This window comes from Anabrus simplex, chromosome 1 (assembly GCF_040414725.1).
Source record: "Anabrus simplex isolate iqAnaSimp1 chromosome 1, ASM4041472v1, whole genome shotgun sequence".
Lineage (NCBI taxonomy): Eukaryota > Metazoa > Arthropoda > Insecta > Orthoptera > Tettigoniidae > Anabrus > Anabrus simplex.
Genome location: NC_090265.1, coordinates 351017006 through 351041597, shown reverse-complemented (window position 1 = coordinate 351041597; position 24592 = coordinate 351017006). Strand labels below are relative to the sequence as shown.

The following is a 24592-nucleotide window of genomic DNA, read 5'->3' as shown; positions in this document are numbered from 1 at the left end:
AATATGCAGTATGTAGTCAGTAGTGATTCATCCATAAGGACTCCCCCCCTAAATGTTTGGGAAATATAAGTGCAGTATTTTAATATTTTTTAGAAAATTATTGGTTGAAGATATGCCTAGTATGAAATATATATGGTTCTCATGGCACACTAATCTCTCTCTCCCATCTGCAATGAGTTCAAGATCTTCTTCTGATCTTACGGTAATTTTCTTCCTGCTCTATTCTCCAGTCATTTATTTTACTTCTGTTTCACTCTATAAATACCGAGCTTGATAGCTGCAGTCACTTAAGTGTGTCCAGTATTTAGGAGATAGTGGGTTTGAACTCCACTGTTGGTAGCCCGGAAGATGATTTTCCATGTTTCTCATTTTCATTCATACCAGGCAATGCTGGGGCTGCTGTACCTTAATAAAAGCCACGGCCACTTTCTTTCCACTCCTAGCCCTTTCCTGTCCCATGGTTATTATAAGACCTATCTGTGTCGGTGCGCCACAAAGCAACTTGTAAAACAAAAAGAAAAAGAAACAAACAAAAAAGACTTACGTAAATTATTAGAGTTATTTTAATGGAACATTTAACTTTCACGACGACATTAGACTTAAGATAAGCTGTCAGGTATGCAGTTGTGTCAAGGAGCAGTTAATTCTCACTATTTCAGAATTTGTGATAATGCAAGCTGCTTTTTATTATGCTTCGTATTCACGCCAAGGCCATTTTTTGGTATTGTATAATGTCAAACGAAGTTGAAACTGTCAAACGTATGGGAATATTTAGACACTTGTATCAGGTTTCTGGACATTAATACGGACTACCAGAAGTAGTATCTTAAACTATAAGAGATGTTACAAGTGATAAAATAGCAGTAGAGGAAAGAGTTTCATCTAAAAGTAAGTTTCTTCTTTAAGCCATTATCAATCGATGTTGGGGATAACAACATTAGGGATTGGAATAATTTACCAATAAATTTCCAAATTCGTTGGTTGGTTGGTCGGTCGGTCGTTTTTTTTTTTCAACATCAGGCAGTGATCCTTCCTTGGGTGCTGTGGACTGTAGTAATGTAGATTCATATGACAGCAGCAAATTACTGGTTAAGTGCCATACTAAATATGGCCTGTGAAATTCCAATGCAGAATTGTCATTTTTATGACATATTTTATTTATTTATTCTTCCTAGAATGATAGGCTGCCTAAATCTGACAATGTATTGTTAACATTTAACCCTTTCCGATCTATCGGCGCGAGAGGTTATGGCGAAAAAGCTCACGGCGCCGATACATCAGCTCTGTCCTATTTACGGATTTGGGTCATTTGCGTGGTTGTTAAATCGTAACAGTTGATCGTGACGGTACCTTAAAGCGTTGAATTTGCGTTTTACACAACAGATTTATCCACCAGCCCTACAAAATATATTTATTTTCGACAAATGAAATCTGTTGACCGTGAATGTTTATGTTGTGGTTATTGCGTGGATCTGTTTTGGTTGGCTTATGAATACAAGAAGTTGATCTTGCTGTGAGTTTTGTTTAGAGTTTATTTAATTTCTTTGGTATATCGTGTGTTCGATGTACTTCGTAAACTACAAATTTACTCCTTTTCATAACTCCGTTGTTGCACGTGCTTGCGTCATCTTTTTATCGTAATGGCTAGGCCATATTCAAGGCTGAATGAGGCAGATATCCTTGAATTTTCAGATGATTTAGGACAATAATGATGACCTTCTTTTGCCAAAAGTGATTCCCTTTATGTGGGAATATGACAGTTGCAACTGCTCACCGTGCATTGGACCATGAGGACCTGACATCGATGACCTTTACATGTACACTGAATAACTTTGTGCCATGCTTCATGAGTGAATTGCAGCACACATATCATATTGATATCAAATTATTCATAATTAAATGTTCTTTCTTTCACGTCTAAGAGTAAAGAAGGAAGATGCAATAATGTCTGATTTTTCTGTCTTTGGAAACCATAATTTATTTTTTTAAATTTATTTTTGAAATTTAATAATTTTTTTGTGCTTTATCAATAACAACACGTCCTAGGTATATTCATTTCTGAAATGCTCATAGTTTCCTGTATTAGTATGATTTATTTTATTTTAATGTGTGTTAAACTGTTTACGTGTTGAATTTTTGTAATTTGCTTTGGAAAATCACTAAAATGAGTTTCAGTGTCTTCGAGCAAACCCCTGCATATAGGCTGAGTGCTGAAGGGTTAAATATTGAATGTATGTTTGGACAGAGCCTTTATTGGCCAAGACAGCCAAATCACAGTATAGATTCTTGGGAATGCCCACACTTTTGAAAAACTCAACAGTACTTTATTATCAAACCTGTTTAATGTACCTTTGAATATTTTGTAATATCTGAAGGCATCTCTTAAAGCTTATTTGATGTCTAATACGGCCATGAAAGCAAGTGTTCATTTAGAATAGGTCTGCACAACTGGCTGATATCAGGCAACATGCCTCATACTGCCCGGCGCAAGCTCAGGGCTATTTCCTTCTCACTCTATGTTTGTCTCTATGGCTACATCATTGACTTCCTCACAGCAAGATAGCAGTTACCTTTAGATCTCCACACAACAGCCACTAATATTCCTGGTGGTTAATTTTTTCTAGAATGAACTGAAAATTTTCCTAAGTTTCTTTGAGAAAAACAGAATACCCAACGGGAATTGAAGGAAATTTGCTTATGTTATGTGTTTCAGGCTTCTCTTCAATGCAACAATAAATAAATAAATAAATAAATAAATAAATAAATAAATAAATAAATAAATAAATAAATAAATAAATAAATAAATAAATAAATAAATAAATAAATAAATACCAGTCATTACCATGATAATTTTCACCACCAAACTGAAGAATTAAACCTGATATGTCACAGCAATAAACTACCTGGTTTTCCATTTTGAAAATTTACAGAATTCTTCCTCTCAGTTCTTGTACCAACTAAAGACCACTCCTGGTGCCAGCATTTTCTTTTCTTTCAATCTCGATCCCACAAACTCACTCTTTTCCTTGGTAAGTTCGAAGTCCCACACAAAATCGTTCAGCTCTGCCTGAGTAAAAAGCTGTGGTTTGTCTTCTGAAATGAGTGAGGAGAAATCTTCATCCACTTCAAAATGTTCTGTAGACTCAGATGAACTCAATTGCTTCACATCCTCTAGCTGCTTTGGTGGCACTAGAATAGGAATATCTCGACTGTATGACACAGGCCTAATAGCTGATTCTAAGCCTTCGGGATATTTGATATTTGATTTATTAACTTCGTTGTACCCAGATACATTGTAAAGACAGACATAGCAATCAACCTTATGATTCTTTGGTTCATACCAACTCATGGGAATTTCAAACTGCATGGATTTCTGTTTTCCACTAAACCACTGTCTTCGTCCTTCGAAACATCTTTTACATCCATGCGGTGCCCACTTCTTGTCTTGACCTCCAGGCTTAACTTTGAAATATGCAGGGTACAAGGTGTAATATTATGTTTCAGCCTCCCTAACAAGTATTAACCACATACAAAGGGCACTAGGAAAGTTGTGGCACGTGAGTGAACGCTTTAGACTTTTTCAAAATAATTTCCACCACACTCAATACACTTCTCCATATGTCGAAACCAGTCACTGAACCAACTCAGCCACTTTTCTTGGATTACATTTTCACACTCTTGATCCCATGCTGCCAGAAGCTCCTCGTTAGATGCAAAATGCCGCCCTTTCAGCTTTATCTTCACTTCTTGGAAGAATGCGAAATCACATGGGGCAAGATCAGGACTGTATAGAGGGTGATCAAGCACAGTCAACCCTGATCTGGCAAGAAAATCCATTGTTACATTAGCACGATGTGCTGGAGCATTGTTGTGATGCAAGAGCTAAGTGTGGAGCCGTGACCTTGGACGGAGCTGCTTGAGAACCTGGATGACCTGAGGCAGACAAGTCTCACTGTACCACTTCGCAGTAACTGTCCTTTGTGTTTCTAGCACAACCCGAGTAAGGATGGTCCGTTTAGTGAAGAATACTGCAATCATCCTTTTCTTCACTGACCTTGACTTTCACACAGTCACAGGAGTACCCTCATCTTCAAACAGCTACACCTTGTTCTGGGATTTTGTTGGGACATCGTAATAATAAAGCGAAGTTTCGTCACCTGTAACGATGCTATTGACGTTACACGAAGTCCCATTTTCGAACTGTTTTAGCATTTTTCGGCACCATTTCACTCGATATGCCCTTTGTTCCTCTGAAAGTGAATGGGACACCCAAAGGGAACAAACCTTTCTGACATGGAGATGGTCGTGTAGAATTGAATGAATAGCTAGTGCAGGGATGTGGAGGGTTTCTTCTACCTGCCAATATGTCAACCGCCTCTCTTGCTGAAACATTTTCCTCACAGCTTCAATGTTTTCCTTATTCAGACAGTCGCCCAGAATGAGGATTGTCTTCAACCCCAAAATTTCCCCTCTGGAACTCTTTTTACCAGTGGAAAATTGTTGTCCGATGTGGACAGTCTTTCCCCAGCACAGGAGTCATTTCCTCCAGGCACTGGTCAACAGTTAATCCATGAGCAAAATTGCAGTGGATAATTGCGCGATATTCACCTTTAGACCACACTGACATTTAACTTGCTTTCAGTCCCACTGCTTGGTAACAACTGGTGTGAAGGTCATGCCTTGCTGCTTCTAGACTGGTTTTCACCCCTCTTTTCATCCCTCACCATGACAAGGGTGTTGTCCAGCTACTGTTTTTGCGTATTGCAAAACTTTCCTAAACAGAAATTGTTTGGATTGTTCACACACTGCCTGTTGCAGGGATTGATGCCATATTATACTAAAATATCAGTATTCACAGCACAAAGGAACACTTAAAAACCAGTGATTATAACACTCCCACAACAATGAGGAAAGAAAAGCCAACTGAAGACTAGGATGGTACTATGTTAAGATATATTTATCTAAGGGCTGTGTTTATCTTATCTTTTCTTTCCTCAGATATTTTTATGAGCTTACAATATTTTGGCACTCTTCTATTCAGTGCTCTATCTCATCCTGTGAAAACCATAAAAGAAGTTAGTGGTACGTAAAAATTAATAACTTCTATCTCATCGTGATGAGTGAGGGCCAAGCATTCAGAAGCATATAAGGCTTCAAGACATACTGCTGTGCTGTAGTGGCAGTATTTGGCCTGCCATGAGATTGACCTGGGCTGATAAGTGGGTTTGCAGAAGTGAAAAAGTCATTTCCATACACTTAGGCTGATATTTCAAACCTTATTTCTCTTATACATTAAAGGAATTGATCTCTCGAAGGTCCGTGAATGCAACGTTTAATTTTCCCATATTTGGTATCAAGAAATGCAGTGATGTTATAATGGTCAGACATCATTGATTCAGTGTTTTCCCCAAGGAAATCTGGAGACTTACAGCTTCAGCTATTTCTTGTAATGTTTCAACCTAGAGGCAGGCAATGTTGATGCAATCCGCCATTACATATTGGAATCAAGGCAGTTGATGTTCACTGCTTTGGATCCAGCCCCAGCCTAATACCGTTATAGGGTGATCTGTTTCTCCATTCACAGATGACTTTTTGAAGAACACAGTTGAAAAGAATGGGTGATAACCATTGCCTTGACGAACTCCAGTTTTAATCTCAAAGGATCTAGAGATTCCCCCATTGAATTTCATTTGTGAATAGGTGTTGGTCAGAGTTTGTTTGTTGACAGAACAAGTCTTGTTGTCCATGCCCATCTCTCTGAGTATATCAAGATGACTTGAGTCGGTCAGTTGTGTCATAGAGAGTAGTACTTGTTTTCAATCAGTCAAGTTAATTGAAAGCCATCATTACATTGAGGCCTCCTTAACTGTTGAACTCTTTACTGCTTTATCAAATATAAATCAGTTACATCCTTGGTGTAAAGGACATATATCTTGACTTCATACACACTTATGTCAAGAGTAGTAACCTGGTGATGTTATAAGTGTATAAGGTTAAACATATATATCACTAGTCATCTTTTCATTAACTTTGCCATCTCAAGCAAACAAATTAGTAATGATTTGTAGTTATAAAACATATTGTTTTATGTCTCTGTCTGGTGAACAGTAGAAACTAAATTTAGCTCAGAAGTGTACTGGAATTGTCTTGAAATTGACAAAATACAGGAACAAAATTGATTTTTTAACTGGTTTCTCTATTTTTTCTTTAATTAATCGTATTCTGAAAATTATTTAAATGAAGTGTATTTTATATAGACTTCCAGTTTTTGTTTTGCTCAAACAGTGAATGAATTATATATTTTTGCCTGGTTTATTTTCTTTCAGAGATTTATTACTAGCGATGCAGATAAGGAATGCAAGGATATGGTTCTTCTACCTCGAGCTGGCTCGCTGTTCTCTAGAGCATGCAAGTTATCCAAGGAAACCATTTTGGCTTCATCATATCCTCGCCTCATGCAGACAGTTGATTCTTTTGTCACAGAGATTATTGAGACCTCCAATCAGTTGAAGAATTTAGAGGTAACTATGTTTTTAATGCATTCAAGTTGATTCATTGGTAGCTTCAGAATCTGTGTCATTTGTGCCATACAAATATCAGAAAATTCTTAAAAAGACCACATGCATACAATATCATCAATGAAATATTTGCAAACAAAAAACAGTGCTTTATTACTTATGCATATTTCATTTTCACCATACTTAGTTTTTTTTTTCTTTTCTTTCTTTCCCCTTCTCACTGCCATCTTGATTGTAAAGATTAGAGCTGAAATCATCCTTTGGAAACCCTTCTCTTTCTCTGTTTCCTTTAAAGAATGCATTTGCTTGATATTATACTCTTAAATCTTTATTTTCTATCTCACTTCTGCATTTGAGAACTGTTAACAACTCTCTGTGAATCCATTTTGCTGGTCTATATTTGTTGGGTAAGATGAGTTGGATGCATTGTTCAAAACTTACTTTGCTCCTCAGTGAAAGTTACCTTGTAGACAGTTTACATGCATTTTGGTGTAGTTCACAAATTGAATCACCAATTTGAAGATGGGAAAGAGTTCAGGAGAGGTGACATTAGAAATTGATAGAATATTCCAGAATTCCTATGTCACTTAATTAAAGCCATGGTTCCTTCCTTCCCAGTTCTACCTCATTATCACTTCAAGACCAAGTTGATGCACCACAAAGCCAATAGGAAAAAAAATATCTCTCTTTGTGAGTTCAGCATGTCATCAAATATTTTGGAAATTTTTACATCAACTATTAAATTCTTTGACAAAAGAAAGTCACTAGGTCTGTTTTAATTACCGTATTTTTCAGACCATAAGACATGCTTTTTGTTACAAAAATATTGCCCAAAATAAGGCTGCGTCTTATGATTTGAAGGTTATCATATTTAGACAGTGTGTATAGGTGATTTGTTACACCAATGCTCAAAATATTCCTTACAATACTCTCATTAGTTGGCCCCTTTTATTGCTGCAGTGAAGAAACAGCAGCTATGGTATACCTACATTCGTCTGGCAGGAATGCGAATTGCCAGGGAATTCCTAACAAGATGGCTTGCAACCCCTTCCTTGCCCACCTCATTATCGTACTAGGCAAACACAAAGAGCTGCAACCTTGACTACTGTTATAGATAACCTTCAAAGAAGGGTAGAAAGCAAATCTTTCACTTTGTAATCATTAGCAATTTCCAGTTTGTTGATATTGATGTTTGTTGTTTAAAGGGGCCTAACACCTAGGTCAACGGCCCACAAGTTCTAGTAGTGGAAAGTTCTGGTAGTGACAATTTACCGTATACAATGTCGGTTTTACAGAAGAGGTTTTCTTATAACATAGCATTTAAATTAAAAGTAGTGAAATACTCAAAATTACATGGTAATAAGGCAGCAGAAAGACAATTCGGATCTCCACCAATTGAGAAAATGATACGCGAATGACAAAAACATGAAAATCACTTATTGAACCTGGGAAAAATAAACTCTTTTAGTGTGCATGCTGAAAAATGACCACTTTCAGAGTCAGAGATGAAGGAAGTGGGTGAGACACCTCAGAAAGCGACAAAGCCAATAGTATCACATTATTTCCTGGCTTTCAAGCGATAATTGTTGCACGACCAAGAACAAACAGAATTTAGAATATTAAAACCAAACTTACCTTCACAGTCCAAGAGGTCGCAAAAACATGTGAGCGTACAAGACCCAAGAGGTCGGATGAATCATTAGAAGAAAATAATTCAAATATACTGACTTAAATAAGAACACTGTATATGCAAAAAGGATGGCTTTAATAAACCGAAATTAATTAATTAGTTAGGTTTCCACACAAACTAAAGGTCCAAAAGAAAAAAAAAAAAACTACTACGAATTCACTTAATCTTTAAGATCAATACGATAGAAGTAATAAATTATTCCCTTTTTACACATCCACAAACAAATGAAATTAAATCCTAATTTCTTGAGTTACAACCTATTCATCAATTATCAAAACGAGATTTTTTTTTCTTTTTTTCTTTTTACAATTCTGTAATCTTAGATCACCCTTGGTTTTAAACTTCGGGAGCTGAAAACAGTCTCTTTTGGCTATCTCCGGACGAAATAAAGCCTTCCCAACCCAACGGTCAGCAAGATTAAGTTCCACGAGAACAAGTCTCAGAAAAATAAAATCAGAAGAAAATTCAAGCAAATCCCAAACGGCAAACTCTCCAGAAATAATAATGTTTAAATATCAGTTATGCAGAGAACGTCTCCACCCGACATATTTGGCATTCACAGCCCGCAACTATAACCCACACGAATCTTTTTTTGTTCACAAAGGTCTCACTTCATATGTTGAAAAACAATAATAAATGATCGAACGTCAAATGTCAAAATGAAAATAGTTCACACCCACAAATATGTTTTACTAAGAGTGGCCTTAGGAACACATCACGTAACACCCAAAAAAGCAACATGCCTGCTCAAGGACTGAGCTAGTCAAAAGAAACGATTTTACGGCTCATTAATTACCCCCCCGAGCTCGGAGTTTGATAAATTAAACCATAATTAAGAAAATACTGGTTAAAAACCCTCTTCACTTAATAACAGAATGAACCTTCGTGACATTACAGTCAACGAGTTACAAGATTCTTATGCCCCAGTAAAATATGTAAATTCTTTACAACCACATAATTTTAACAATTTTAGAAATAGTCACTCAACCAAACTTTTTCTTCAAAATTTTCATTACATCAAAACAAATCCCAAATGACTTAGAACAAATCTATTAGATTATGGTTGCCGAAACACAGTACCGTAATTTTCCAAATGAGTCGCCTAAAAGCAAAATGGATAAAGTCCACTCCAGCACATTTTGAGAAAATGGCAAAAAACCACTGCCACCTTCCACTAAGGCCGTTCCTTATGAAATATATACATAAAATCACAAAAAAATTAACTGATTATTAGAACTAGTAATAATACTCATAGTATTATTATTTAGACTGTTATTGCTGTTTTAAAAGTGGACTTTATTGATTTTGCTTCTAAGAAGTGGACTTTATTCATTTTGCATGTTAACAGTAAGGATTTTACTCGTTTTGCTACTATTTATTAAAAGCACAGAATATGAGAAGATATAATATTCATGTTTCTTTCAGTATGGTTTAAAAGTGCCCTGGGTAGACATTTAAATACACAGTTCAGGAGCTTCCTCTGTTGCACTGCAAAGTTCATTATCGACATTTTCGTTGACATCTGACTGATGACTCTCCCAACAGTCAAAGAAATCAACGTAGAATTTCAGTGATGGGCTCAACTTCCAATCAGAGTCAAAGTGCAATTCAAGGAGCTTTTTCACATCTGACACTTCATTCTTATTGACTGAAGTGGTGTTCTTGCGAACAGGTGAAGGGTGTATAGCCGACACATTCTTCTTAGTTTTCATCAGGGATCTGTAGGTTCCAGTTCTGAACTTGTCCTCGGACACTCCCGGCACTAAAAGCCATACGCCATTTCATTTTCATAGGTTTCTTGTGCTCTGTTGCCTCTTGGTTCCAGTTAAATATATCCATGTCAATCCCTGGTTGACGAATGGATCTTCGATTACTTCTCTCTTCTTGAATTCTTTTTCACAGAGACCGAATAACCGATGAGGGGGATTGAAGGAATGACCTCTTCCTGGAAAAATTCACTGTACCTTGGCGTTTGCAGGAACCTCCTTTGGATCATAGCTATCATCGTTCTATTTTTATTTTGTCCCCCACATCGGTCGGCGAAAAGCTTTATCTTTTTAATGTTCGTTAAGTCCAAGTTCTGCAAGCAGTGGTAAACCCAAGATGCCACCCCATTCAAACCTTTCGGGTAGGTCCCCTCAGCCCATATGTAGCTGAAACTGTTATCTGGTGTTGTTGTGCTCTTGGAATTTCCAACAACAATAGAGAAATTGAAGAGGTAGAGTTGGCGCCAATAGTAAGTTTCCTGATCAGGAATTTTGGATGTGACAAATTCTTCTGACAATCGAAAGACAGTGTAACTACACCTGGTTCACTTCTCTAAGTAACGAAAAAATGGCTTGTGCCCTTTTCTTGTGAAATGTCTTGATAGTTTCCAGTGAAGACAACTTAATAGGATCAGTTTCCGGATTAATTCTCTCTGAAAATTCAAGACAAGTGGAGCACACGTCGAGCTTGGGTGATCCAAATCCTAGGTTAAACTTACGATTAAAATGTAACGAAAGTAGGAGTTCTTCACTTTCACACTGTCATCAGCTTGGGCGTTGTAATCATTAGCCGCCAGCTTTTGGATATTTAGATCAGAACTAAGGTAACTTCTACGAGTGTTACTACGACAGTTGTGGGATTCAAGGCACTTTAGTGAACTAATATACGCAACAAATGCTTTTTTCTTGTTGGTGAACTTCTGAGAAGTGTGATGGCCACCTTTTTTCTGCCGGACGACAGTGGACTTTATCCGTTTTGCATCCAACCTGCGTTTTTAAAGGGGAAATACTTAAGGATTTTGTGGCTTTTGCTAGTATATTATTTCATGCTTCAATAGACACATCTTTTCCCGATATATTTCTACCAATATCTCATTTTTTGTAAAATGTGGACTTTATCCGTTTTGCTTTTAGGCGACTCAAATATAATTTCATCATATGAAGTAATCCAGCACAACAAACATAATTTAGTAGTCCATATCCAGAAGAAGTCCTCCACAGTTGGACTTTAAGTTGAATTGATTACTTAATTTCTCCTTGAGATTAGGAAGAAGTGGTGATGTACTTACAATTTTTTCAGGAAACCATTACGATAAAATAAATAAAACTTTTCCCTTGTTCGGCATAACGCCGACCAGGGATTAGCCTAACCAGGGTCGACCTGCAGCACCATTTCTTCTTCTTTCAATCAAATTATATATTAGATTTCACCAGCACAGCAAGGGAGGACGCTATTTTAACGAACGACAACAACCAAAAACAAATGCCACACTCCTCATTATAGCATGCCCATGCATTGACAAGCGACTGTCTCAGTTCTATCAACCCAACTAGGTGGCTCCACTATATAGTCAGGCACTCGGAGGAGATCAGTAGTAGCGGCACACAACGGAACTATTGCGAAAACGCAGGGCAGCATTATGAATTTAATTACAACCCGCCGACAGTTCAAGGAAACGGAAATATACAGAATACTGTTCCTCGAGTCATTTTCAAGTATGCAGTGGCAAGACATCTCTTAATTTAGTATAAACGCCATAGTAGGAAAAAAAATTCTCTCTTAGTGAGTGGACTTTGGTAAAACAAGCACAATCAATACTAGAAGCTGCGGAAATGTGGTTCTGGAGAAGACTGACAGGGACGAGTTGGACAGAAAAAAAGACTAATATCCAAATCTTGAATGACGTTAATGAGAAACGGACCTTAATTTATTCAATAGAGTAGAGGAAAGCTAAATTTCTTGGACACGTCGATATGACATCTTTCTCGAGAATGTCTTTGAAGGAAAGGCCCTAGGGAAGAAGTCGAGAAGAAGACCACGTCTCTCATACCTTAGGAACAAAATCGCTCAGCTTGGTTTTGCTTCCTATGCCATGATGAAAAGGACTGCTGAAGACCGTGGGATGTGGCTGCAGTGACAAGGCTTGGCCTTTAGATAAATGAGGAAGGATGGATGGATGGATGGATGGATGGACGGACGGACGGATGGGAATTTTTTAATCTTGTACTGAATCCAGGCCTAATGTAGAATAAAATCATTTTTATGCCGAGACTCTAGTGGGGAAGAACATCAACATACTCTGTGATGAAACTACAGATAGAATGAGCCGTTGTGTTTTTATCATCATATTCCAAGTCCCAGCCGGATCAAAAAGAGAGCTGCATGTTGTTTCTGTGAACTGTCTTGCAGTTAGGGCCTATAGTGTACCATATGATGCAGTTAAAGTGTTTGTTAGTGAGAGTGCACTGTACATGACCTGGTGTTATGAAACATTAAGTGTGGTCATAGGGGATCATTTAATGCATGTACAGTGCTGGGCTCATAAGATCAGCTTGGTTGGCAATAGTTGGGTCACAGTGATGACAGATTTAAATCATGTGGTTGCAATGGTAAAGTCTGCATTTTTGAACATAAGAAAGCGAAAATATAATTATTTACAATTCTTAATATCAAAATATGGTGCTTCAAAGGAAGCAAAGCTTTTCCCTGCACCGGTCATAACCCGATGGAATAGCTGGTTTCAGGCTGTTTTCTGTTTGAGTGTTTACTGATGTTACATTTTTCAAGTCTGACATGAAAGACATCAACAACTGTGGTATTAAGTACCTGACTGATCTGAGTGACCGAGAAGTGGTCACTCCCACCTGGATTTTGTCACAGATCATGCAGCTGGATTGGTTGACCTCTGTGTTGAACTTGAAGGGTCTCTGTATACTACCTCTCATCTCCTTTACCCCAAACTGCATAACCTTGATGTCAGTTTTACCTTCATTTGTGAGGGGAATTTTTCTGTGGCAACTAATGATGCTTTGATTAAGCTCACTCCTCTACAGCAGGCTGCATGCAGGGACACATTTGTCAAAGCTGCTCATTCTTCACAGTGCAAGCTAGCCACATTGAAAGCGAAAGACCCCAACCATAAGCATTTTGTGTCAATTTCACAAACTTTGTATCCATAAAATATAATTTTGAATAACACTGATAAATTAGATGATCTTGAGAAATTGTTTGGAGTAACAGAACTCTCACGAAATTATATATGGTCTGGTTACTGTTCTCTGAAACATGAAATTCAAACCCAGATGAAAGAAAGTGAAAAATGTGATGTCATGCTTGCATTAACTGCAGTGCAGACAGAGTTCAGCGTATTTGCAAAATACTGTCTTGAGTTGTGGACCCCAACGAACAACACGTGTTGTCTCATTACAACACAGTAGTTACAGTCAGATGGTGCAATTTGAAAAAAAAAAAAAAGCATTACCGTAGTACTGACAATGCTTTCATTTGAACAATGACTTTGTATTGTGTGTGAACCAAGGACAATAATTGCACTCCATAAACTTGGAATTGTTAAAATTAATAATACCATGCGATTATTTTAAATTTGTAAATTGATGCTAATTTTGGAAAAAATAGATGCTAATTTTGAAACAAATAAATGCTAATTTTTCAGGTCCCTAGTCATGGGAGTCAGTGAAAAAGGAAATTGTCATCAAGTCATTTAAGAAATGCTGTATAAGTAGTGCCATTGATGGTACTGAAGACTATATACTGTTTGAAGAATAAAAAATGCAGGAGATCGTGGGTTTGAACCCCACTGTCGGCAGCCCTAAAAATGGTTTTCCGTGGTTTTCCATTTTCACACCAGGCAATTGCTGGGACTGTACTTTAATTAAGGCCACGGCAGCTTCCTTCACACTTCTAGGCGTTTCCCATCCCATTGTCACCATAAGACCTATCTGTATCGGTGTACGTAAAACAAATTGTAAAAAAAAATAAAAAATGACAGTGAAACTGATAGTGAAATTTTGGAAAACAGTGTTATGAGTGACAAATGAGTGTAAGAATTGTGAGTACCTACCTACTTGTGATTTTTAAGAGTGACAGTATTGCACTACCTATTGGTAATTTGTGTTTATATACAAATGAAATTATTTTGTTAAATTTTGTTTGAAAATACAGTGAAATTATATTTTTCATTAAATTTTCATCAAAATATCAGGATTCGTTTTTATGGTCTGCAGCATCTGATGGTCTGAAAAATATGGTGAATATTTGAACTGCAACGTGTTTTTAGATCAGATATTGCTGCGAAAAGGTTTGGAAATTGTAACCTAACTCTAAATTTATAAATGTTTAAAATAACATTAATAGTATATCTTTTGAATACACATTTAGTGTCTTGCCACTTCACTGTCGTTTCCACAATCTTCTTCTGAGTTCTGTTTTCCTGTTGATGTAGGATCCACTTTATGGACATTTAAATTATGGAAAGCAAAGAACTTTTGCAAATAGTCATATATAGAAAGATAAGAATATTGAAAGGAACACACAAACACAGTGACAGGTTGGTGGGGGGAGAAAAAGAAACACACACACACACAAACAGAAGGACAGGGAAAACTCTACATCTTCAAATATTTCTCTCCTCTCATAAATCCTAAATGCATTAAAAAGTGTAAGCCTTTATTAAAATATTTCTGTTTACATGTGCTGTTACAGTCATAGGAAGAACTTATTTACCTTAAATATGTCCATGGTATCATGTCAATTCTTCTCACAATACCTGTACTTTTCAGAGGTTTTCAAAGTGTACTGGCACAAAGTTCTCAAAACATTGGATAGTTCTTTTAAAATCATAATCATCTCATATGCTTTATACTGATACTGTTAGTTCATCATATCAAGGATAAATCTTATTATTATACACTGATGGATTGCATTTTCTTTATGACAGGTATCGAAAGATCTTTCCAAGGAAAAACAGAAGTCACAAGCCAAAAGTTTTCTGCAACAGAAGCGGAAAGCTTTGGCTGATTTGTTCAGAGTTCTTCAGCAAATGGGACTTTCCTACAGAACTGGGACTGCTCTCTGGAGTGCAGAAGACAACTCTGTTGCAAATTTTCTTCTTCCACCAATGGATCTGAAAGCTGCTTTTCAGTATCTCAAAAACAGGTAACAGTCTTGCTAGCATTTTGTAAATTTGAAGTGACTGTGGGAAATCTGTATAGTCATTATTACTTAATTCAGAAAAAAAATTTGTTTTTTCTACCTTCCTTAAATTTTAAATAATATGTCATTTAAAAACTACAGAATACTAACATAGTATTCAAGTGAGAAAGGTAAAAAGTAAGAAATAAAAATTAATTGTGACATATTTACGTTTAAATTGAGTCGTATAGTTCCTAAAACCTACCCTCTCCACTTTTCAAAGTACCGTATAATCTTGAATACCACCTGCACTGTTTTTTCGAAAATATCTCTTCCCAAATTGGGTGCGGGTCTTATTTAAAATTTTGGGAAATTTATCTTTCTGAACGCGTGTAAATCAGGCATCACCGCTGGCGCGGCTTGGCAACAATGCTCTCTCCGCTCTCAGTATTTGCTACTTCCGCGCTTCGCGTCAGTTTCACGCACTTTCTTGGAGTATCAACGTGAATTCCACAAAGCGTTTGCGATCTTTTACTGCGAGTGAGAAACTGAAAGTAGTTTGGGAAGCCGAAATTATTGGAAATCGTGCCGCCGGTAGAAAATACGATATTGACAAGTCGTGTATTCGTGATTGGAGAAAGAAGAAAAATGTGCTATTAACATTTAATGGTGATCGTAGAGCTTTTTGTGGACTGAGTGTACAGTTTCCAGAAATTGAAAAAAAACTTGATAAATATATGACAGTAAGGCAGGAATTGGGATATGGTGTGTCAACCGAAATGTGTCAGCTAAAGGCATTAGAGATCGCAAAGGAACTTTCAACAGAAGGGATTAAGGCAAGGCGAGGATGGGTTTGTAATTTTTATAAAAGAAATGGGTTGAGCGTACAAAGGCATACCTCAATTTCACAGCATCTTCCTGGTGCCTACGATGAGAAGTTGTTGTCGTTTCAGCATCACATAATTCGGTTGCGGAAGGAAAATGCATATTTGCTTTCCCAAATTGGCAATGCAGATGAGACGCCTGTCTACTTTGAAATGCCAGTGGACGGGACTGTGAATGATAAGGGTGCGAAAAGTGTTACCATTAGAACAGGTGGTAATGAAAAACAACGGTATACGGTAATGTTGTGTATTCTCGCCGACGGAACCAAATTGCTGCCATACATTGTTCTCAAGTGAAAGACACTTCCTAAAAATCTACCTGCTGGTGTTATCGTCAGATCTCAGAATTCCGGCTGGATGGACAGTTCACTTGTGGAAAACTGGGTAAAGTGTGTCTGGCAACGTCGCCCTGGTGCATTATTGGGACAAAAGAGCTTGCTTGTTCTTGACAGTTACCGCAGCCACACAACAGACGCTGTGAAGAAACATATCAAGGATGGGAAAACCGACCTAGCAGTCATTCCGGGCAGGATGACGTCTATGCTACAGCCGCTGGATGTCTGCATAAACTTTCCATTTAAACCAGCCTTGAAACAGCTCTACACAGAATGGATGGCGGCTGATGATCGCAGACTGACGTCAACTGATCGCATTCAGTGCCCGGAAGTTCAGCTACTGTGTTTGTGGATTTTGACGGCATGGAATCGTATTCCTGGAGACCTCATACAGGAGAGCTTCAGGAAATGTAGTATTTCTAATGCTATGGATGACAGCGATGACGACATTTTGTGGGAAGGTGATGGTGATGAAAGTTCCGAAGTTGCTACTGATGATGATGATGAATGAACTCGTTGGATATTGTTCTGGAAATGTTTGTTTACTTTTATTTTATTTTCTAATCATTTGATGTGTGTTAGTAAAGATTATAAATAATTTTGACTTCACCTTTTTTTTTTTTAAATTTTGTCTGTTCAAAATAAGGGTGCGGGTCTTATTCAGTGGCGGGTGGTATTCAGTATTATACGGTATTTAAGAAAACTATTTTGACACATTTTCTACTAAATCCCAATACTTGTTCACCTTGTTTTGAAAGATCTTCAATCAAAAACACCTATTCGATATTTAAACTTGATTAATTGTTGTTGTTATTGATAATTTTTGGAATGGGTCTATAGGATAACTGTACTTTTGTAACAAACACATCTGGATAAGGCAGTTTGCATAATAGAACTAGAAACTTTAAAACTGAAATCAATCAATAGAACAATATGGTAATTATATCACAGTAATAGTAACAGCAGTTAATTGAAACGCTATATTTAAGGAACTATTAGGATGTATATTCTCTTTACATTCTCAGATCACAATCTCTTCCACATAATTCATTGTTGCTGCTTGCAGGAACAGAGTATTTTTCCCTATAATAATTCCCTAATAAAATAGCAGGTCTGTAATATCTTCCCAGAGATCTCTAAAATGCTTTTTGAATAGCTGATCAGTGTCTGCTAATTTTGGTTCCGTAATATAGATCCTTCAAGCAGGCAATGTACTACAGTTGATCTCTTACCACATTACTGAAAAAAGAAAGAAAGAAAGAAAGAAGAAAAAACAACTGTTCTCCACTGAAGTGATTGAAATTTAGAATGCCACTTGTCTGGCTGGAGCTGGACATTGTTTACTGCTGTCTTCCAATCATACACTGAACATTCTGTAGAACAACAGTTTTTGAGAGTTTTATTGTCAGATGGTGGTGATTATTGTTTTAAGAGGAAGTACAACTATGGAACCATCCTCTATATAACACTAATCAGAGAGAAACATGGAAGGGATCTGGCACTTCGAAAAATGAAGGTATTAGCCAAAGAAAGGCAAGGACCATGAAGGGCGTGAAAATGAAAGACTACCTAGGCCTCGAGTGCTCTAATACTGATTCACAACTAAGTATTTTTATTTTCCACCTTGTTAAGAATCTGTTTAAGTGCGATACGGACCATGAAGCTGATTTTATGTACTGCTCTAATACCGTCAGGGTCAGAAAAGAACAAGAGTTGAATCAAGGGAGGTCGGATGGGATAGATGAAAGTGAGGAGCCTGGCACAAGTAAGTGGAAGCAATGTCAGGAATCAGCTAAGGACCCTGTGGTCCCCAACCCACTTTTAGTCACCTCTTACAACAGGCAGGGGATACGTGGGTGTTATTTTACCCCCTCCACCCATAGGGGGTTTCATTGTTTGAGAAGATCTGAATGTATTTTTTTGGTTTAATTATTGTGTTTTTCTTTCTTATTACCTTCTCTAAGCATCCAAATATCTTATCATCAGGTGTAAAGGAATGACCTGTGATGGAGTAAATGAGTTCAATGATTTTTACATTGTGTGGATGATTAGCACAAAGCGACTATGAAAGCATTCCTACCATAAAATTGTTTTTGTTCTGGCCACCAAATCCATCTGCAATCTTCAAACAATTTTAACTTCTTCACCGTGGAATAGCATTTGTACACAAATTTTGATACACGGCACTTGCTATTTCAATGACTCCTTTATGGTGATCACTTTCATTCCACTATAAAAACATTATCTTTAGTCAGAGGGTCTTGAGATGATCCTTGTCAAACCATGACATTCTAAACATAGATATACCTACTATAATACACAAACTAGCTTCTAAAAATGTGTATCGTGGTAATCTCTGGAGAAGATGAGCTATGGAATGAACAGTGAAGATGAATGACTTCAAATTTGGGCAACTTTTGTAATGAACTGAGTAGACAGATTTTTTAATGAAAATCTTGAGGATAAGGCAGTTCCTAGAATATTCTGGATTTTCTCCCATTTTATATGGGATAAAGAATATTTTGAAGCACAACTGATAATCTAAAGGAAGGAGCTAATGTAGACATCACTGATGTCAATACATTATTTTCAGATTTTTTTCGAGAAGGCAGGTTTTGGAACAGGAAGTTCTTATGACTTTTCATAGGCTGTAGCATTTAAAATACTGTGCAGAAAGTGGAAGTACCATCAAGGTGCAACCTTTCCTTTGTCGTCGTCGTCATTTAAAATGGAGCATCGCACTAATCCAAAACAAAGAATTGTTACAATGACAGCTAAGTTTGGAGGTGTCCTGAATTGTAAAAATAAAAACTCCTCTTAGGGAAAATTTCCAATGCCTCATTGTTTTGAAAACCATTAGTTAGTTGTAGGGTGGTGGTGGCTCTAGAGTTTTTATTGCTTTTAAGAGGAAGTACAAGTGGGCAACTATCCTCTCTTGAACTCTTGGAAGAATGAAGGAATCAGCAGTAAAAGAGGAAGGGTTACGTAGGACATGAAAATGAAAGAATCTCCAGGCCTTGCAAACCTAGTACCATCAGGGTCAGAAGGGAACAAGGGTTGGCCAAGGAAGGTGGATAGGAAAGTGAGGCAACTGGCACAAATAAGTGGAAACAATACCAGGCTCAGGCGGAAGGGGGGGGGGGCATTGTTGCCAAGATAAGAGTCCCTGGGAGTCCCCCTTTTAGTTGCCTCTTATGACAGGCAGGGGATACCATGGATATATTGTACTGGTGCCATCCCTAGGGGTTAGTTAATGGAACATAAAATGAATTGTATGTACTGACAGGTACACATGACCTATGCTGATATAGTTAACTGTTATGGTGGTTTGAGTGGCCAATTCTATAACCTTCAATCACACGTGCACGGTCTGTGAGTCCGCATCTGTGATAATAGGTTTGTAAGTCTGACAACAATGCTGATATATCAAGAATACTTCCCGATTGCCTAAGAAGAAGCTGGGTGCGTCAGTATGATTCATGAAACAATCAACTGAACATGTCAGAATTTTATTTGCGGTCCCACATTCTGCGCGCGTGCATTTGTACATTGTATTTTTACAGAATTGTCTGTGCCAGTATAAAACTTACAGAACATTCATGAAAGTAATTATGCATCTTCTCCTTATAGTTAAAGATTTATAGCTGTTTAAAGCCTTCAGAATAAGTTTAAGTCCAGTTTATTTAACTTAAACTATGGTCTACATTATTTCTGTCAAAAATGACTTCCTGAGTTGTTATAAAGGGAAAAATTTATGTCTTTATAAGTTGGTTTTGTTTTTCAATAATTGTTAGGCAAATACTTAGTTAATAATAATAGGAAATAAAAATTAAATAAATCGTGAAATATAATTTCACAGTTATTATAAAAAGAATGTGGTCCCCAATTTCATGGATGTGTAACTATGTTTGGATTAGAGGCATGGGCTGAGGATTAATACCATCAGCAGAGAAAGATACCTGCAGTTCTTTAACTTTATTTTCTACTTGACTGGGCAATGGTGGCAGCAGTATGGGACACTACCTCATTACAATCCTATTGAATGGTTTGCTTAGTCCCTTATTTTTACACCATCATATTTTTTTCCTTTGAGGTGTGTTACAGTATCACATCAACAAACAAACTGAGCTTTGTGCAGCTTTTTGCTGAAGAATTTGAGAGGATACTGATACAGATCTATGAGATGCCGTTGACAACAATGCTCTTTGTGTTTTGAGAGGAACTGCAAGTAGGCAACTAATCTCTCTTGCCACTATCCAGAAGTGTAAAGGGAGGAGGTCCAACTCTTTGAAGAATGAAGATTTTGGCAAAGGAAGAAAGAAGGGCCACATGAAAGACACACTAGGCCTTTCAAAGATAAATACTGTCCGGGTTGTAAGAGAACAAGAGATGACTGAGAGAGGTCAGGCAGGAAAGATTAAATTGAGAAGCCTGGCACAAGTAAGTGGAAGCAATATCATACTCTTTTTCTTTGGGGCGGGGAACCCAAACCCCACAAAGGGCATGAAACTGAAAGACCCCCTACACCTTAATACCATTGTGATCAGAAGAGATTAATCCTTAACCAAAAGAGGTCAGATAAGAAATATTAAAGTGATGGTCCTAGCTTAAGTAAATGGGAATAAATTCAGACTCAGTCCCCAATCCCAGGGTTGCCACTCCAATTCTCAAGTTGAGAGCCCAGTAAGTTGCCTCTTATGACAAGCACGGGCTACTGTGGATGTATGCTATGCTGGAGAACTGGAAATGAGAAAACCATTGTTGTTCTTAATGTTCAATACATTATTTGAAAATACTGTACTAGCAGAGTTTAAAAGTAACCGAACATGTGTAGAAACTCTCGTTCTGGATGAGTGGAACCTTGTACACTACACCACCTTCAAAGTAAGTTCCTCTGGTGGTGACACACTTCTGCCAGCATCGGTATCACTTTTCAAAGCAGTCCTAAAGTTCATCTTCATTCACTTCCAATAGAGCACTCATCATATTTGTCTTCGCCTCTTTGGCCGAAGATGCCGGGCTGGTTACTCAGACGGTAGAGCGCTGGGCTTCTGAACTCAAGTTGATGGGTTTAATCCCAGCTCAGTCCAGTGGTATTTGAAGGTGCTCATGTACGCCAGCCTAGTGCCGGTAGAAATACTGGTACCATTCATAAAAGAAGTTCTGCCGAACAAACAGAATGCAGAAGAAGAGGAAAGATGTTTATGTTACGCTGTGCGAGGAAGTTGCTCATTTGGAGTGAAATAGTGTAATAATAATATTACGGTATTATTGATTGGTGTATTGATTATTATTGGTGTACTGGGGGCATTGTTGAGATGGATTCTGTTCTTACCACAAATGAGGCCTCTTTTGTCTCACTGCATCATGGAGAATACTAACATACATCTCCTTAGTGACAGTTTGATCTTTAGGAATAAATTTGAAATATACCAGTCGTTGGATATCAAAGAACACTAATTCAAGTATAACTTTTCCTTTTTGCCTGGGACCAAAGGCCATACTCTACAAAGTATGTAGTAAGGCAGAGCCAGCCAAAGTTTGCTTACTTTTCGACTCTGCTGGCATTTTCATTTATACACCTAATATGCATCACTTTGGAGAAAGTGAGATCAGAAAGGGCATGTAAACAAACTGATATCTTGAAGCATTATAGCAGGAAGAATTTAATGAGAAGGAAGAAATAGATAAGTAAGAATTCCAGTGGGCATTCACTGGTAGGAGGACCCAACTCAGGAAGAGGAATGACATATTATGGAAAAGAACAACTCGATGACTAAAGTGAAGATTTCTAATATTCTCACCTACATGTGCTCTGGACTTGAGAACAGACTGATGCTCAGTCTGATGGTCTTCGAGCAGGTTGAAATAAATTGAAACACTGATGTTAATGTGTGACATAGTTAGAAGAACAGGTTCTGTAATTTTGATGGATGAAGTTTTATTGTTAGCAGGTGGTTTGAAGCTAGAGCTGCCTTCACTACTTTTTAGTATATGTTCTTGGTTGTAGTTTTTGAAGGATACTGTTGGTGATGGCAGATGTTTGGGGTGAAGGATTTGGCAACTGAGAAAGAAGAGAGTATATAGGACTTTGATGAAAAATATGATGGCACCATGTAATGAACAGAACATTACTAAATTTGTATTTGATAGAAGTAATGGTTTGTATGGAATCTACTAGATGAAGGGGTAATCTGATGTTTAGAAACGTAAGCCAGGGGACACTGATTGTAAGAGTGGTCTATGCTAGCTGATTTTTGTCTTGGCACTGTGATATTATATAATGTTATTTCCTTTTCATGACTATATATGAGTTTTAGGTATATTATCTGAATGGTTTCTAGGCGTCCAGATGGCCAGCTACTGAATGTATGGGATGGCTGTGAAACTTACTTCTTGCGATCAGTGGCAAGGTTAGCACTTCTGAATACTGCCTTACAGAATCCTTCAAAGGATTTAGGCCCACCAGCCATTGAGAGATGTCGTGGATTTGCTGCCCATCTCATGGTGAGTAAATTTACATTTGTTTTATGTTTAACCTTTAATCAAATTGTTTAGATAGTGTATGTTTTTTAATATACTAACTAACCTTTGTACTTATTCTTCAAACAAGTCTTGATGATAATTCACATGACAGGGCTTATTCAGCAGTCAATGATCATAGTCTATATACTAATGGGAAGGAGTCACTGTACATGTCACTTTTGATTTAAAATACAGTTTTAACTATTATATATTCCTGTTTCTTACCCAGTAATTTGGAAACTCAGTCAACTAATTGCTAATATTGCATAAATTAGGATTAAGATTCCCATATCAGCTACCGAGACTTGTTTTATCTCTGTAAGTAAAAGTAAGGCCAATCAATTACTCATATAGAAAACAATCCAAGTATTCATACAGTACACTGTGCTGATGATGTAACTGTATGAGTTTCGTAACAGCCTGGTGAAGACAATTAAAAAAAAGTTAATTGAATTTCGTAAATGAACCATTTTTATTTATCATGGCAACTACATTTCTGAGAAGCCTGGCTCGTTGACTGAATGGTTAGTATACTTAGGAACTGTAACTTAATTTTTTTGGGGGGGGTGGGGAGCTCCTCTATTTGCTGTCCCTTTGAATATTTTTCTTTCTGAGTCATGGTAGCACTAGGTATCCCCCAACCTTGTGGCAGATTAGTCTTCGAGAATGAACATTCGTTGTTGGTATAATAAAATACACTTGCAATGTGTTTACATGATTCTCCTCCTCCTGCAGGACAGGGCCATTCTCCACTTAAAACATTGCACTCCAAATCAATCTAAACAAATTCTAATAGTAAAAAAAATTATAGGTTTCATATTTACTTAGTGCAAGCATGTGGAATGGATAACAAAGATCTACACAATTATACAGTTACCTAGGGTTTTACTGTGTGTGGTGGTAGTATCAGACATTTGCTGTATCACATTTGAAGATATAACTGATACACCATCTCTTCTTATTTCCTTCACTTCATTCACATTCCCACTAAGGCATACATTTTCATCCTTAGAAAGTGACGCAAAGCTAAATTTTGTACTTTTGATGGGTAGAAATCTGCATTCGATGCTAAGATCCATAATGTCTTAATGTCACTCCGTAACTCCTCAGTAGACGCAAGGTCCACATTTAATTCACCTCAGTAATGCTGCTCAGCACCACTAATACATCCAGCATGGTGCCTATACTCGAACACTGGACCTCAATGGTCTTCACTTCCTACTATTATGTTATTTTTCTTTTATGATCTCTCCACTTTGAGACATATCGCACTAAAGCCTTTTGTGCTCAGTTTTGCATTTTGTATACTATATACAGTAAAACCTCGTTAATTCGAAGTCGTTGGGGCTCAAAAATCGGACTTCGAATTACGTGATTTCGAATTAACCGCCAATTCGCAATTCAGAAGTACCAACCCTTGCTGCGTTACAAAATATTCTAAGGCCCGTTACAGCATGCATTTAACCTTGATTCACAGTTTATACCTTTCAAATGCCATGAAAAAAGAACTATTTCCAAAATGTATCCAAGAAGGTGCATTTACAGTATTCAAATAATACTCTCGGATATCTCACTGGTAAACATAACCTCACGCAACGAAAGAGAGAAAAAAAGCACGATTCAAAGACGAGGAGAAATCTATGCTCGCTCCCATGTGCAAGTGCTTTATTAATTGGATTACTATACTGTATGCATTTTAGATGCCTTGTATTTACACAGAAA

At 37.3% G+C, this 24592-nt stretch overlaps 1 protein-coding gene across 1 annotated transcript in view; it reads left to right on the top strand.

The window, feature by feature from the left end:
• LOC136866542 (midasin) overlaps positions 1 to 24592 on the top strand; it is a 191148-nt gene that overhangs the window by 63232 nt on the left and 103324 nt on the right. Inside the window, exons 16-18 of the mRNA XM_068226582.1 lie at positions 6327 to 6521; positions 14933 to 15150; positions 22690 to 22852. Coding sequence (XP_068082683.1) covers positions 6327 to 6521; positions 14933 to 15150; positions 22690 to 22852 — 576 coding nt within the window. The remainder of the gene's footprint in view (positions 1 to 6326; positions 6522 to 14932; positions 15151 to 22689; positions 22853 to 24592) is intronic.